We start from the raw sequence: 15,850 nt of genomic DNA, 5'->3' as shown, positions 1-15,850 counted from the left end.
CTTGTAGTTACGCTTCTTAATCATGAGGTGTCTTAATGTAGATCTCCAATATATTTTTGTGATCGAACATACAATCAATTGATCTGATAGACGGACCTACTTAGGTGGTACACAAATCCCTATATATATATATATATATATATATATATATATATATATATATATATATATATATATATATATATATATATATATATATATATATATGGTGCCCAACACTATCAAACTATGTTGTTATGTTTCACATTTGCATTATAATCGTCCAATATTCTAGAACTAAACCACATAACTTCACTTACATTCAAGATTTTCGGAATTTCAACATTATATTCATCATTTAGTAACTCTTTCTATAAAAAACCTAGTTTTCTAAATGTACTTTAGTTGTAAATTAAAATGATGTAAATAGAAAGATATTTGTGAAAGTATGAAATGTTGGAAGTGTATAACAAGTTATGATTTGAAGTTCAAGAAACTTGGATGATTACAACATAAATATGATACAAAACGACTTTAGTATGATGCGGTTGGGTACTTCAGTTTATATATTGATGTAAGATATATATATATATATATATATATATATATATATATATATATATATATATATATATATATATATATATATATATATATTGGAATGTAACTATATTACATCAGTAAAGTATTGTGCAGAAATCTAAGTTTCCAAGTTTTTAGGATTTTTGAGTTATATATATATATATATATATATATATATATATATATATATATATATATATATATATATATATATATATATATATATATATATATATATATATATAGACACACACACTAATATCAATGTTGCGTTATTCATGATTCTTGAATAACAAAGGAAACAAGTATATCTAGTAAGTACAAATGAGTTGTAACTTGTAAACAATATCTAATACTTATTCTCTAAGACTCCTAACATGCGTCTAACTATCTATAGTTTTTGACTTTCAATAAATCATCTACTTAATGGACATTGTTATGTACGAACACATGGTTTTTCTCCTTTAAAAAATTTAAGCCTCATTTTAGTTAAAAGTGTTCCGTGTGTGATCTTCATTATGTTCTCACACTGATATTCTTGATATTAATAAATATTTTGATAAAAAAAGATACCTTTATAGTTGGTGTGTATGTCATCATAATTGTATGAATCATGTTCATCATTGTAATACCAAAACCGAGAGAAGTCTAGCGAGTACTCTCCTGTTTTTAAGTGAAATGCGGTGAGATCTCCACCAATAATGTGATTCCATGACTTGTAGTAACCCAACACATCTTCATCTATCTTTCCATCATCATATACAAAACCTACTCCACACTCCTTTGTAACTTGATTAAACAACTCTATCACGGTGATAGTAACTTGGTCACCAACTTGCATCTCATTCTTACCAAACATCCAGTGGGTTAAGAATATTACACACTCTCCACCTGCACTGACTTTGTCAATATAATGATGGTATATCCACGTGCAGTCCTTTGTTATATTACTAACTATGATCGTTGAAAAATCAACTATATCAAAATATATATCTCGAAATTGATAGGATGGAGAGTGCACAAAACAGAAATTTATTCCTCTGAGTTGATAAGACGTTGTTGGCTTAGTCCAGTTTGGCATTGGTGGGATGGTAAATGATATTGATGGACCCTTGCTTCTATGCCTAATCCAGTTTGGCATAAATTCTCCTCCATAAAAGGTGCTGAATATTCCAAATTCATAATACATCTAAAAAATACAAACTTATAAATTCATCACCATAAATCAAATATACATATTCACACAAAGTGAAATAGTTAACTGGCACAAACCTGGATTACAAATTCTTTTAGGTCCGGATAGATGTAACCAATTTTCACATGCATTTGGTTAAGGAAGTCAAAATTAATCCAGCCTAAGCTACATAATACCTTTTCTTCAACGTCTGTCATTGGCTGGATTTTGACTACACCTTCAATTTGAAACGAAGGAGGTGCTAACGAATTCCATGCTAATGATAACCGGAGTGGGGACATTTCTGGATCAAATGCAACATGTACTAGTGACCGCTCATGATAATCTTCGACAATACGAAGATCCAAATGTGTTAGTGTACGTGGAGGGTGTTCGACGAAACGTAACATGTGACAATCTCTCATAGCAAGTTTCTCAATCATAGGAAGGCTTATCACACAATTTGGAAGGGAGATAATAGGGTTATGATCTAGACATAATTCCTTCAACATGGATAGGCAACTGAAATCCATGGGAAATGATTCATTGGACAAATTATTATTTGCAAGTGACAATATTACTAAAGACCTTGGTAAAGAGATCCTAAAGAACTTAGTATCACTTGGTATGGCAGAGGAAGAGATTTTTGAGTCCATGACAAGGTTGTTAACCTTGAACATTTTAGGTGAATCTATATTCCTAATCGAGATTCGAGATTCCCCGAGATTACAACCATCTAGCAATAGCGTTTTAACATTTAACTTATCTATGGTTGGACCTTTCTCAAGATTCTTGCAATAGCTCATATCAATGATAAGAAGTTTAGCACATTGTTCAATTGATTCACAAACCTGAACTAAGCCAATGCAATTTCTAACTATTAACCTCTCAAGTGCGGGGAGTCCATCAAAGCCACCAAGACTACGAAGATGTTCACAGTAACTTAGATTAAGAATCTTTAATGATCCAATCAACTTTTTTCCTTTTGAGCATGAACGAGTCAACTGCCGATATGAAGATAAGTTAAAATAACGCTCTAAATCCATGCTTAACATGAAAAAAGAATAAATGGAGATAAATTACCTTTTGCCTCATCAGAGGTTTTTGTGGATTACTATAACTAACGCCAAATGATTCAATATTGCTATATGACATGTCTAGAACAACCATATTCTCCATCGGTAAGTCTGAAGGAATACACTTCAAGGGAAACCCATTCATACACAACCATCTAAGTTCTTTTGGAAATTTCTCATATGACCCATTAATCTTCACAAAATTGAGTTGTAGTAGGATCATATTATCCATCTTACTTAATGCATTTGTTTCCAACTCAGATGTATCACGTAACTTTTCGTTCTTAAGCATTCTCGTGTCAAGGGTGAGGCCTCGAATATTTTTTGTACCCTAAAAAGAAAGGAAATGCAAAAAATTTTGAAAATGTTACATATACAATACAAAATACTTTGGACGTGAATGTTGCTAACAAGTATACAAGGCCTATTACCGTTTTTCGTTTCAAAACTTCAAGTGACTCATCATGACAGCATAATCGACTTCGCTTCCATGGTTTGTGGAGTGATTCTTTGCGTACTATGAATTTTCCCATCTCTTGAAGCAATTGATGCATCACCAATTCGTTATTCCATCCGATACCTATAAGGCATCTGTCAATGAGATTCCTAAACACAACACTTGTGTTTATGTTACATGCATGTAGTATTGTTTCTGTAACATCTATATCCATTCCAACAAAAAAACACGCAATGTGCTTAAACGATTCCTTATCCTCTTCAGATGGCAGAGAGTCGAAGCTCGTTCTCAAGACACTACTTATTGGGGTACCATTTTCTTTCTTTAGTAATTTTATTTGACCCTCACAATAAGCTAAATCTTTATCATGTAGAGACTTGCCCAAAACTTTAAGAGCCAGTGGATGCCCTTCACAATATTTCACAAGCTTTTCTATTACTTCTCCATATCCATCCTTAGGATTACTGGACATGAATGCATGATTACACAAAAGTTGTCGTGAGTCGGTCTCGCATAATCCTCTAAGCTCGTGCTTTGCATGCTTGGGTTTATTTTTGGTTCTGAATAGTGCACAACTCTCTATCAAAGATGTTTCATGGGTTGTTATTATGACTTTGCTTCCTGGATAAACGCCTTTGTTTCCAAGCAATGCATCCAACTGGTCGAGACTATCAATATCATCAAGAACTAGAAACATTTTTTTACGGGATATTGCATTCTCTATCTTTGAGGTGTATACAGAAATATCATGAACTTGAGCTGAAGTCCTTATTGAAATGTCATAGCAGAGTTGTTCCTGTAAATTAAGCAACCCATTGAACTTGTTAACACATCTCCGACCGATATCTTCAATACAGCTGCATGTGTCGAATTCACGAAAATGTAATCCATATATATATTTGGCTAAAGATGTCTTCCCGATCCCTCCTATACCTGAAATAGTGAGTATGTCTCCAGTATCTGAGGACCCATCTTTCAACCATGAAGTAACAAATTTAATAGAATAGTCCATCCCAATAAGTAGTGGTAGAACACCCCTTAAGGGTACATGTAATCTTCGGTAGATGTCATCAACAATTTTTTCAATGAACTCCGTCTCTCGCCTGAAAATTGAATTTTATAAGAATAGAAAACACAATCCAGAAAACTACAAAACCAAATTGGGGATTTAATTTATCGAAATTTCCAAATCAAAATTATATCTTAATAAGCTATTATTTGTCATTAAGTTTTTAATATCAAAATCATATAATATTTTCACTTCTAATCATATAAGTATTTAATTTGTAATTTTATATTTTTTATGTAAAATAAGACTAAACCCGCCAAACTTAATTATGTTTCTAGAACATCATCATACTTAAGTACTGATGTGGTTTTGCATGAATGTGAACAAAATGTTAGAGAATAGTTATAGGTTATTCTTTACAACTTGCAAGTAAGAGCAGTTGCAGTTTTATCATGATAAAAGACACTATGGTTTCAGTGTAGTCTGAGTGTATCACATAGTTAATAGTAGATGCATATCAAACCGTTTAAATTTAGCTTCTTTTTTTTTTCTTTTTTTTTTTTTTTTTTTTATAAAAAGAATGTACAGATTATTAAAAAGGTTTATCTAAATGAGTTAGTTATAATATAATAAATTGAAATTTACAAAAACAAATTATTGTGCTTTTTTTACAGATATATGGGCAACACATTTTGATTTGTACCTATGATAGCAACGCCCTTACAACTGTCTGCAAAATATAGTAATTTTTAACTTAAAAACCAGTAATATTTTAACATTTGCTCTTTTCAATATTTCTTACACGATATCTAACTCAAAGATGATGTAGCAATACGAATACCAAAACAATTTCCCATCATTACCAATTAATATTAATATAGAAATAAATAGGCGTTTTAGAGTCTTGATCACAAGACCTCCAACATAAAAGTTATAGCTCAACCATCCGAGCTAAGAGTAATTTTGTTACATTTTATTCAAAGTATCTATTATAAGTTGTTGTCTTCTCTATCTTTCATTTAGTTTTCTGTAATATGTATATTAAACCTGTATAACAAATCAAACTTATAAGATGCACTTGAAATAGCTATAAGTATTTAGATTTCAAAATGGATGTCAAAATAGATGAGCTTACATTAGGTTTATCAGCTGATATTTCTTTGCCTATAATCACGGGAGGCATGGAGGGAGGGCAAAATGGGCAGTTGCACAGGGCCCAAATTTTTTTATTATGTTTTATATGTATATATATTTATTTAAAAATAATAAAAAAAAATTATAATAACGATAAAGACTTTTTTTTTTTTCTGGCTCATCCAGGGCATTTGAGGATTAGGATCGGCCCTGCCTATAATGTTGGGTAATCGTGAGTTATTTGGGTTGAGTTGATGGTTCATGTTTTTAGTCACACTAAAGTTAGTTCTGAATTGGTCATGTGTTGACTAAGGCACGTCTTTTACAAAAATACTTTTTGAGCGATTTTCCCTTCTGACGGGTAGACGTTTCTCAAGTGAACGTCTTCTTCCGCAAACATGGAAAAACATTTAACCACTTCCAAAACACACAACACCTAAGTATTAGGAGAATAATGTGGCTTTGTTGCCACCTTCATAGGAAGCACATGCATTACAACTTTTAGAATGTTCGTTTGTTTCTTTAGCTATAAATAGTACAGCTCGTAGTCTATTTTGGTGTGTAGAATAACAACATAAAAGTTTCCCATCATCTCCGTTTCTTCTTTTCTCTCGTGTATAGTAACAAAAGAGCACCATTTTGTTTTTTTTGTTTTTTATTGTTCATAGATTGAAGAGGGGTAAACCAACATTTGGTATCAGAGCCCTAGGCTCAAATCGTAGGATCTTTGGAGGTGTTCAATGTGAACCGGTTGTAGTTCAATGAGAACCGACAAAGCTCTCTGGGAGCCAAGTTTAACCAAGGAATCTGTGTGATTGAGTTTTTTTTTTAAGATAAATATGTGTGAAGAGAAAGTGTTGTGTGCTGAGAAAGTGTTGTGTGCTAAATCCAAGTTATGGGTGAGCCAAGAGAACAAGGAACCTATGTCGAGTAGTAAATCAACGTGAGAAGGAAAAAAAATTGTGTGATTAGAAGCTAGTCAAAGTGGAAGGAAAGTCAAAAAAGGCAAATTTTGTGTGTGATCTATTTGCGTTGAAGAAAAGAAAAATATTTATAAAAAAAATGAAAAAAAGAAAAATACAAATTTGTGTGATCTGCTATGGTTAGTATCTCACTAGAAGAAACGATCAAGTTAGGGACATGTCAACAACAAACCCTAAAGGATCCCGCTGCACATGTCAATAACAAACCCCAAAGGATCAAGTCAGGTTGTACCCATGAGCAGTGAAAGTATCCCGCTGAAATGCCCAAAGTCAACGACTACAAACTATACGAGTTGGTCGATTATGGTGGAGTCGATCCTACAAGCATACGACTTGTGGGAAGCGGTTGATCCAGAAACGGTAAGAGTGGTCGAGGCAAAGAAAAATCTAATGGTAGGAGCATTTGTGTTTGAAACTCTACTTGAAGATGTATTACTTCAAGTGGCTAAGCATAAGGACGCAAAAGACGTGTGGGAAGCGCTTCATGTGTAGTATTAAGTAGCCAAAGAAGTTCAAAAGACAACACTTCAAACACTTAGAACTACTGAGCTAGAGATGTTGAAGATGAAAGAGGGTAACACGATACATTTTATCATCCACCAAAAAGTTGGTCAGTTTGATTTTATTTGTAGGTGTAAATGACTTGGGAAGGCCCGGTGATCAAAAACATGTATTATAAACAAAATTAGTAAGCAAACGTACAAAGTTAACATAGCATAAAATATGTGCAATAAAACAAAACAAAGTCGTGTATAACTTAGGCGATGGAGTGCTACCTTGGTAAGGAAGAGATATAGGGATTGATACCTCTCATCCTTACTTAAATCCACACGAGTTCAATGTCATTAGTTTTTTTAATTATGGCACGTCGACTTTTGCAATTACCTCTATACTAATGCAATACCAGCACATCGAAACTACTTTATACCTATTAATAACTATCTTACTTAGTTATAACCATAGTTTTTGACTCATGACTCGTCTCGTAAGTCGAAAATGTAAATTTTCGATTCGTAACTCGACTTGTAAGAGTCATGATATATATATATATATATATATATATATATATATATATATATATATAAAGATGTAATACATATTGTATATCAATGCACATTTATTAATATATTTGCAAGAGTTATTATATATATATATATATATATATATATATATATATATAAACTTTAATATATAATTCATGAAATTTAGATTATATAATAAAAACAATGGTTATATCATTGTATTTACGTAGTTATACAAAAGGTTATGATTTATATTGTATAATTAATTTTCAATATAAAATCCATAAAAAAAACCTTAAAACTAAATGCCCAACCCACCCACAACTAAATGCCCGATCCACCCACAAAAGAAGAGTTTGTCGACCCTAAACCAAACTAGTGCTCATCCATTATTAATTCTTATGTTGTCATCGCCATCGCCCTAGACCATCCACCCTCTCCCCTATATTTGCCTCTAATTGTTGGATAAATGTAACGCCTGTGTTTCTGGGCTTGCCATTTGTAGCAATGTAATAGTCTAGGTTAACCTTTGTAACCCGTTTTGAAATAATAAGATTGTATTATTTGAGTATTATGTGTTTTGTGCTTAATTGCTTAATTATGTGGTTTGATTAATTAAGAATAAAAATAAGCGTCAAAATTTAAGTGTAAAATAAACTTAATATCTTTGGTTAATGTTGTAGTAGTTGAAACGAGGTTTCCGAATATATATAGAACGCCCAAATCTAACTTCGTATGAGGAAGTTATGATTTATCGAAGTTCCGGCTTAGCGGTATACAGCCTGTTTTACTCGATTTGAGATCGAGCGGTTGTTAGCCGAAGCAATCTAAATGAGAATCGAAGATCTCATTGTTGGTATCGAAGCGATAAAAAGTTAGGCGAGAACGGACGTCAAACGAAGAAGTTATGAATTTATAACGAAAGTTTCTGTCGCGGCCTATTAAAAATAATTAATAAAAATAAAGTCAAAATTAGCCGACGGAGTCTAAACGAAAGTCGTAGAGCGTGGTCTCACCTTTCCGTGGATATAAAGAACGTCGAAAACGGAGTTCGTATGAAGAAGTAATGAATTTCCGAAGTTTATTAATCATTTTGTAATTAAATTTAAATCAAAATTCGGAGGTATTATCCGAAGACGAGTCACCGGTGTGATCTGGAGTACGCCCCGCGTACGAGGTTACGCTACCGCGTACTCAGCATAGTGTCGACACTTCGGATGACGCATGCAGTGACGATTTCGGAAGCAGTACGCGCTGCGTACTGCAGTACGCCCCGCGTACTCCGAGGCTCCAGCCTCTATATAAGGGATCCGAAGGCAGCCGAGAGTTTTGTTCATTTCTTCTCTTCTCTCTCCCGTTTTGCATCGTTTTGCGTGCCAGAAATACCCCGAAGCCCCGGTATCATACTCTAGCCCCGAGGCAAGTCCCGAGACCCCGAAGATCCCGAGAAGTGCGGTTCCCGAGTCGAAGCTCTGCCCGCGAGAAGTTCGATTTTCGAGGAGATCTTCCAGATCTGCTGAGGAATACCACCTTCTGATCATCTTCTGATCAAGTGAGTGTATACCACCTTTCATAAACACAATAATAATACGAGTTTGGTTCGAGTATATTAAGTATATTGTTGTTTATAAGTGTGAGTGTGTAGTTATTTTCTTTCTAATACAATAATACGAAGTATTTTATATAAAAATACGTGCTATGTGTATATATTTGGTTGTGTTATGTGTGAATGTGTATTCACTCTCTTCTATCTTATAGATCTGCTTATTTCTTTATGAGATATGTGTTATGTGTGTGTGTGCCTCATCTGTTATGTGATATATGTGTTGATTAAAGCATGCTATACAGGTTTTCTTTAAACTATGTATACAAATATATATTTTTATCTACTAATATGTTGGGTAGAACATGGGTAGACAGTTGGTGTGTAATAAACAGATGAGAGGCCTCGTTGTTGTTTGATTGAGTCATCTAGCGGAGTTTAGATGACGACCACTGGCTATTCTAGACAGTCTTGTGGAAACATTAGCAGGTTCGCCACCTGTAGGTGTTAATGAACTTGGGTGTTCATTCGCTGTACTCCATCCCCCTCATGGTTGCCTTATTTGACTTATATTGCTGAGGTACCCCCAAAGCATGTGTTGTCGCCCCGATGAAATATTCTTAGACTAGGTCCCTTATGTTAGTTGTTTTAGGGACATTAAAGTGAGAATAACGGGAATGGGTAATTGGGTTATTGTTGGTTGGTGAAAATTAAATATGATATTTATTGTGGGTTGAAAACCCTATATGCTCACCAGGCTCCCAAGCCTGACCCACTCAGTTTTAAATTGTATTACAGGTAGTGGCGCATGAGATGGATGAACCATCAAGTTGTTTTGTTTACAAGTCTGCATATGTTTATATTTGTTATATGACTTGTAATGTATTCGTTTATGCTTATTGGTCTGTATCGGAACATGACACCCCGAGTTTTGATTATATAATGAAAAATACATTTCTTTTATGAAATGCTTTGGTAAACATTGTTTTATCATGTTTTGTTTTTGGAAACAAATTCCGCAACTCTTTCAAATCAAAAGGATTTACTCTGAAAATATTTTAAAAGCATAAATGAAAATCGGTCTTTTCTGGCCGAGATTTTGGGGATGTCACAGTTGGTATCAGAGCATTAGTTTAAGCGAACTAGGAATTTGTAGGATTTCTAGACTTAAACTTAGAATGCTAAGTGAAGTTTTGAGATGTGTGTCTGTTGTGATTTAGACACGAGCACTAGTTTATTTTAGTAAAGTTGCCTAAAATGCTTTTATGTGCTAAATGTTATATGTTGCCATATATATGATATTATTTGTTCGGATCTATGGTCTGTTGCCGACCGGATCTAGAAACCTTATGTGTGTAGGATTCTAAGCGTACGTCTACGATATTAGAACTAGCATGTAAACGTTTCGGAGTGATAAGGATGATTTGAATATCTATCATGATTGAGGATCTAATTTCACCTTATTCGGTGTGTAGATCAAAATGGTGAGAACAAGAAGTGGAGTTGGAAATGCTGACGAAAACAGGAATCAACCACCAGTGATTGAGCCAATACCTGTCGTAGCAGCAGCACCTGGGCCAATAACCATGGCTGGTGTGCAATTGATGATTCAGACGATGCTGGATCGTCAGATGGAGGAAACTAGACGGTTGCTTCAACAAAATCGTGAAGAACTGTCGATTCGTGTGGAAGAGCCTGAACTGAATGAAGGGCACTCGGAAGGTGGAAACTTCAGTGGGTCTGTTGGTCCAGCCAACCCACCAATAGTTAGGCAAGATAACCATGAAGGAAGGAATGAAGGAATGGGATGCAAGTACAAGGATTTTTTGACTTGCAAACCATCGACCTTCAATGGAAAGGAGGATCCGATTGGGGTTATGGATTGGATCTCCGAAATGGAGCTAGCCTTCATGACTTGTGGCTGCAGAGGTAAATTGCAGGCTATCTATGTTGTGCGTCAATTCCGAGGTGGAGCCGTTCGTTGGTGGAACACTCTAGGGAAGACCTTAAGCCCTAATGAGCCACTGCAATTGTCATGGGCAGAGTTCTTGGTGCAGTTTAAGCGCAAGTTTTGCTCGGCTCAAAATCTGTTGGAGTTGGAGAATAAATTTTTGACATTGACGAAGGGTAGCATGTCAGTGGATAAGTACACCAATAACTTCACCGATAAGATGGAGTTTGCCTTGCGTATCGTTCCATACGAGTTGACAAAGGTGGACCGATATGCGAAGGGACTTCCATGGGAGTACGAGGTGCCAGTACGTCAGACACTTACTCTAGAGGCAGCTATCTGGGCTGCCAAGTCTGAGGAGAACATGATCAAGGGAAGAACCACCGTCAAAGTTGAGGTTGGTGAGAGAAGGAAGTTTGAGGGAACATCTGGTTCCGGTAAGAAAGGAAAATTTTCGAAATCTGATTCGAAAAAGTTTGGGGGAAAAGGAGGCGAAGCAAAGTGGTGTGATAAGTGTAAGAAAAGGCACTTTGGGAAATGTAGCGAGGATGTGACCTGCTAAAAGTGTGGAAAGGTTGGACATTTTGCCAATGAATGTCCGAACAACAAAAGGATGTGTTTTGGGTGTAATGAAGAGGGGCACATTTTGAAGGATTGTCCGAGGAAGAAGGAGGCAGCAAAGCCCAACATTCCACCAAAGCCAAAGGCGAGAGCATTCCAGATGACACTGGAAGCTGCGAAAGATGAAGCGGATGTCACTTCAGGTACCTTTCTCGTAAATGATTTACCTGCTCAAATATTGTTTGATTCTGGAGCCAACTACTCCTTTATTTCGCATTAGTTTGGTAGAAAGCTAGCTTTGCCTATTGATAGACTAGATGATGCTTTATTAGTCGAAGTAGCTAGTGGCAAGTTTGTACCTGTTAGTCATCGTATGAAAAGCATCTTAATTGATCTGAATGGGAATAAGTTTCACGAGGAATTATTGCCTATCGAACTAAATGGTTTCGACATCGTGTTGGGAATGGATTGGCTTAGCGCCAATGATGCCGAAATTTTGTGCAAGAAGAAGATAGTTAAATTAAACCCGCCTGGGAAAGATTCGTTTATGGTGTATGGGGACAAACGTAGAGTAAATTCTGGGATCATTTCTCTAATGAATGCCAGAAAGTGTTTGACCAAGGGATGTACATCATATTTAGCGTTTGTGATTGATGCTAAGAAAGAAAAGAAGGTGATGCAGAGCATTCCAGTGGTGTGTGATTATCCGAAAGTATTTCCCGAGGATCTTCCTGGATTACCACCTGATAGACAAGTGGAGTTCAGAATAGACTTGTTACCAGGAACCACGCCAATAGCAAAAGCACCTTATCGATTAGCACCGACGGAGATGAAGGAGCTGATGATGCAACTTCAGGAGTTATTGGACAAAGATTTCATTAGACCTAGTTAATCGCCCTGGGGAGCTCCGGTGTTATTTGTGAAGAAGAAAAATGGAAGTATGAGAATGTGCATCGATTACAGAGAGCTGAACAAGGCAACAATAAAGAATAGATATCCGTTGCCGAGGATTGATGACCTGTTTGATCAATTGCAAGGTTCGAGCTATTTCTCGAAGATCGATCTTAGGTCAGGATATCATCAGCTGAAGGTAAGAGAGCAAGATATCGAGAAGACTGCATTCAGAACTAGATATGGACACTACGAGTTCTTGGTTATGTCGTTTGGACTAACCAATGCTCCAGCAGCGTTCATGGATTTGATGAATAGGGTTTGTAATCCTTTCCTTGATAAATCTGTGATAGTGTTTATAGACGACATTCTGATTTACTCGAAAAGCCAGGAGGAGCATGGCAGACACTTGCGAGAAGTGTTAGAAGTTTTGAAGAAGGAGAAGCTGTATGCGAAGTTCTCCAAATGTGATTTTTGGATTCGTGAAGTCCAATTCTTGGGTCACGTGGTCAACCAAGAAGGGATAATGGTTGATCCAGCGAAGATCGAAGCTGTAATGAAGTGGGAACAACCGAAAAGTCCCACGGAGATTCAAAGCTTTTTGGGATTAGCCGGATATTACCGCAGGTTTATCCAAGGCTTTTCTTCGATTGCTACTCCATTGACAGCTTTGACCCACAAAGGAGCTACTTATGCTTGGAGTGAGAAGCATAAAGAAGCATTCGAGAAGTTAAAGAAGAAGCTATGCGAGGCACCGATACTTTCTCTACCCGATGGAGTTGAAGACTTCGTTGTTTATAGCGATGCGTCTGGTGTTGGATTGGGTTGTGTTTTGACCCAAAGAGAAAAGGTGATAGCATATGCGTCTCGACAACTGAAAGAGCATGAAAAGAATTACCCGACTCATGATTTGGAGTTGTCAGCGGTAGTTTTCGCTCTAAAAATATGGAGGCATTACCTCTATGGCACGAAGTGCAAACTTTTCACTGATCATAAGAGTCTCCAATACCTCTTTAATCAGAAAGAATTGAATATGAGGCAACGACGCTGGCTAGAATTACTTAAAGACTACGACTGCGAGATACTTTACCACCCCGGTAAAGCTAATGTTGTTGCTGATGCTCTCAGTCGGAAAGTCAATCTTGAAAGGAAAAGGCCAAGAGCGTTGAGAATTGAAGTTGTCTCGACCATTGTGGAAAGTATAAAGAAAGCTCAAGAGGAAGCTTCTGAGAAAAATGACCGAAAGGAGGAACGTTTGGGTAAAACGTTGGTGTTTGGTACTAAAGGTCATGGACTGAAGGTATTCCAAGATCGTATTTGGGTACCTAAGTCAGGAGGAATTAGGGATCTTCTGATGGAAGAAGCTCACAAAACCATGTACTCAATTCATCCGGGTAGCACTAAAATGTATAGGGACCTGAAACCCTACTACTGGTGGCCGACGATGAAGCTTGATGTTGCAAAGTATGTGGCCGAGTGTGTGACTTGTGCGAGAGTCAAGACACAACATCAGAAACCTTACGGGAGTTTAGAACCATTGCCTGTGCCTATGGGTATGTGGGAAGACATTGCTATGGATTTTGTCACTAAACTGCCCAGAACAAAGAATGGTCACGACATGATTTGGGTGGTCGTTGATCGATTCACTAAGAGTGCGCATTTCATAGCAGCCAAGGAGAAATGGTCTGTGGAAAAGCTTGCGAATTCTTACGTTAAGGTGGAGAGAATTGTAACGCCTGTGTTTCTGGGCTTGCCATTTGTAGCAATGTAATAGTCTAGGTTAACCTTTGTAACCCGTTTTGAAATAATAAGATTGTATTATTTGAGTATTATGTGTTTTGTGCTTAATTGCTTAATTATGTGGTTTGATTAATTAAGAATAAAAATAAGCGTCAAAATTTAAGTGTAAAATAAACTTAATATCTTTGGTTAATGTTGTAGTAGTTGAAACGAGGTTTCCGAATATATATAGAACGCCCAAATCTAACTTCGTATGAGGAAGTTATGATTTATCGAAGTTCCGGCTTAGCGGTATACAACCTGTTTTACTCGATTTGAGATCGAGCGGTTGTTAGCCGAAGCAATCTAAATGAGAATCGAAGATCTCATTGTTGGTATCGAAGCGATAAAAAGTTAGGCGAGAACGGACGTCAAACGAAGAAGTTATGAATTTATAACGAAAGTTTCTGTCGCGGCCTATTAAAAATAATTAATAAAAATAAAGTCAAAATTAGCCGACGGAGTCTAAACGAAAGTCGTAGAGCGTGGTCTCACCTTTCCGTGGATATAAAGAACGTCGAAAACGGAGTTCGTATGAAGAAGTAATGAATTTCCGAAGTTTATTAATCATTTTGTAATTAAATTTAAATCAAAATTCGGAGGTATTATCCGAAGACGAGTCACCGGTGTGATCTGGAGTACGCCCCGCGTACGAGGTTACGCTACCGCGTACTCAGCATAGTGTCGACACTTCGGATGACGCATGCAGTGACGATTTCGGAAGCAGTACGCGCTGCGTACTGCAGTATGCCCCGCGTACTCCGAGGCTCCAGCCTCTATATAAGGGATCCGAAGGCAGTCGAGAGTTTTGTTCATTTCTTCTCTTCTCTCTCCCGTTTTGCATCGTTTTTCGTGCCAGAAATACCCCGAAGCCCCGGTATCATACTCTAGCCCCGAGGCAAGTCCCGAGACCCCGAAGATCCCGAGAAGTGCGGTTCCCGAGTCGAAGCTCTGCCTGCAAGAAGTTCGATTTTCGAGGAGATCTTCCAGATCTGCTGAGGAATACTACTTCTATAAGCCGTAGTGTTGTCTGATCATCTTCTGATCAAGTGAGTGTATACTACCTTTCATAAACACAATAATAATACGAGTTTGGTTCGAGTGTATTAAGTATATTGTTGTTTATAAGTGTGAGTGTGTAGTTATTTTCTTTCTAATACAATAATACGAAGTATTTTATATAAAAATACGTGCTATGTGTATATATTTGGTTGTGTTATGTGTGAATGTGTATTCACTCTCTTCTATCTTATAGATCTGCTTATTTCTTTATGAGATATGTGTTATGTGTGTGTGTGCCTCATTTGTTATGTGATATATGTGTTGATTAAAACATGCTATACAGGTTTTCTTTAAACTATGTATACAAATGTATATTTTTATCTACTAATATGTTGGGTAGAACATGGGTAGACAGTTGGTGTGTAATAAACAGATGAGAGGCCTCGTTGTTGTTTGATTGAGTCATCTAGCGGAGTTTAGATGACGACCACTGGCTATTCTAGACAGTCTTGTGGAAACATTAGCAGGTTCGCCACCTGTAGGTGTTAATGAACTTGGGTGTTCATTCGCTGTACTCCATCCCCCTCATGGTTGCCTTATTTGACTTATATTGCTGAGGTACCCCCAAAGCATGTGTTGTCGCCCCGATGAAATATTCTTAGACTAGGTCCCTTATGTTAGTTGTTTTAGGGACATTAAAGTGAGAA

At 36.5% G+C, this 15,850-nt stretch overlaps 2 protein-coding genes across 2 annotated transcripts in view; both read right to left on the bottom strand.

The window, feature by feature from the left end:
* The window catches only part of LOC145096597 (uncharacterized), a 30,796-nt gene that overhangs the window by 3,144 nt on the left and 11,802 nt on the right, over positions 1–15,850 (bottom strand). Inside the window, exons 2-4 of the mRNA XM_079034110.1 lie at positions 3,243–3,391; positions 2,819–3,142; positions 1,135–2,739 (exon numbers count right to left, since the gene is read on the bottom strand). Of these exons, the coding sequence (XP_078890236.1) occupies positions 1,135–1,750 (616 nt within the window). The 5' untranslated portion in view covers positions 1,751–2,739; positions 2,819–3,142; positions 3,243–3,391. The remainder of the gene's footprint in view (positions 1–1,134; positions 2,740–2,818; positions 3,143–3,242; positions 3,392–15,850) is intronic.
* On the bottom strand, positions 1,819–5,134 carry LOC145059687 (disease resistance protein RUN1-like). The gene is made up of 5 exons (XM_079007500.1): positions 5,092–5,134; positions 4,950–5,007; positions 3,243–4,371; positions 2,819–3,142; positions 1,819–2,739 (listed from the first exon to the last, which is right to left on the bottom strand). Exons 1-5 carry the CDS (start codon positions 5,132–5,134, stop codon positions 1,819–1,821), a joined length of 2,475 nt encoding a protein of 824 aa, XP_078863626.1.

The sequence above is a fragment of the Lactuca serriola genome, chromosome 1 (assembly GCF_051521515.1).
Source record: "Lactuca serriola cultivar US96UC23 chromosome 1, Lser_US96UC23_V15, whole genome shotgun sequence".
Taxonomy (NCBI): domain Eukaryota; kingdom Viridiplantae; phylum Streptophyta; class Magnoliopsida; order Asterales; family Asteraceae; genus Lactuca; species Lactuca serriola.
The sequence above is the reverse complement of the archived record's forward strand: the minus strand, read 5'-3'. Positions and strand labels throughout refer to the sequence as shown.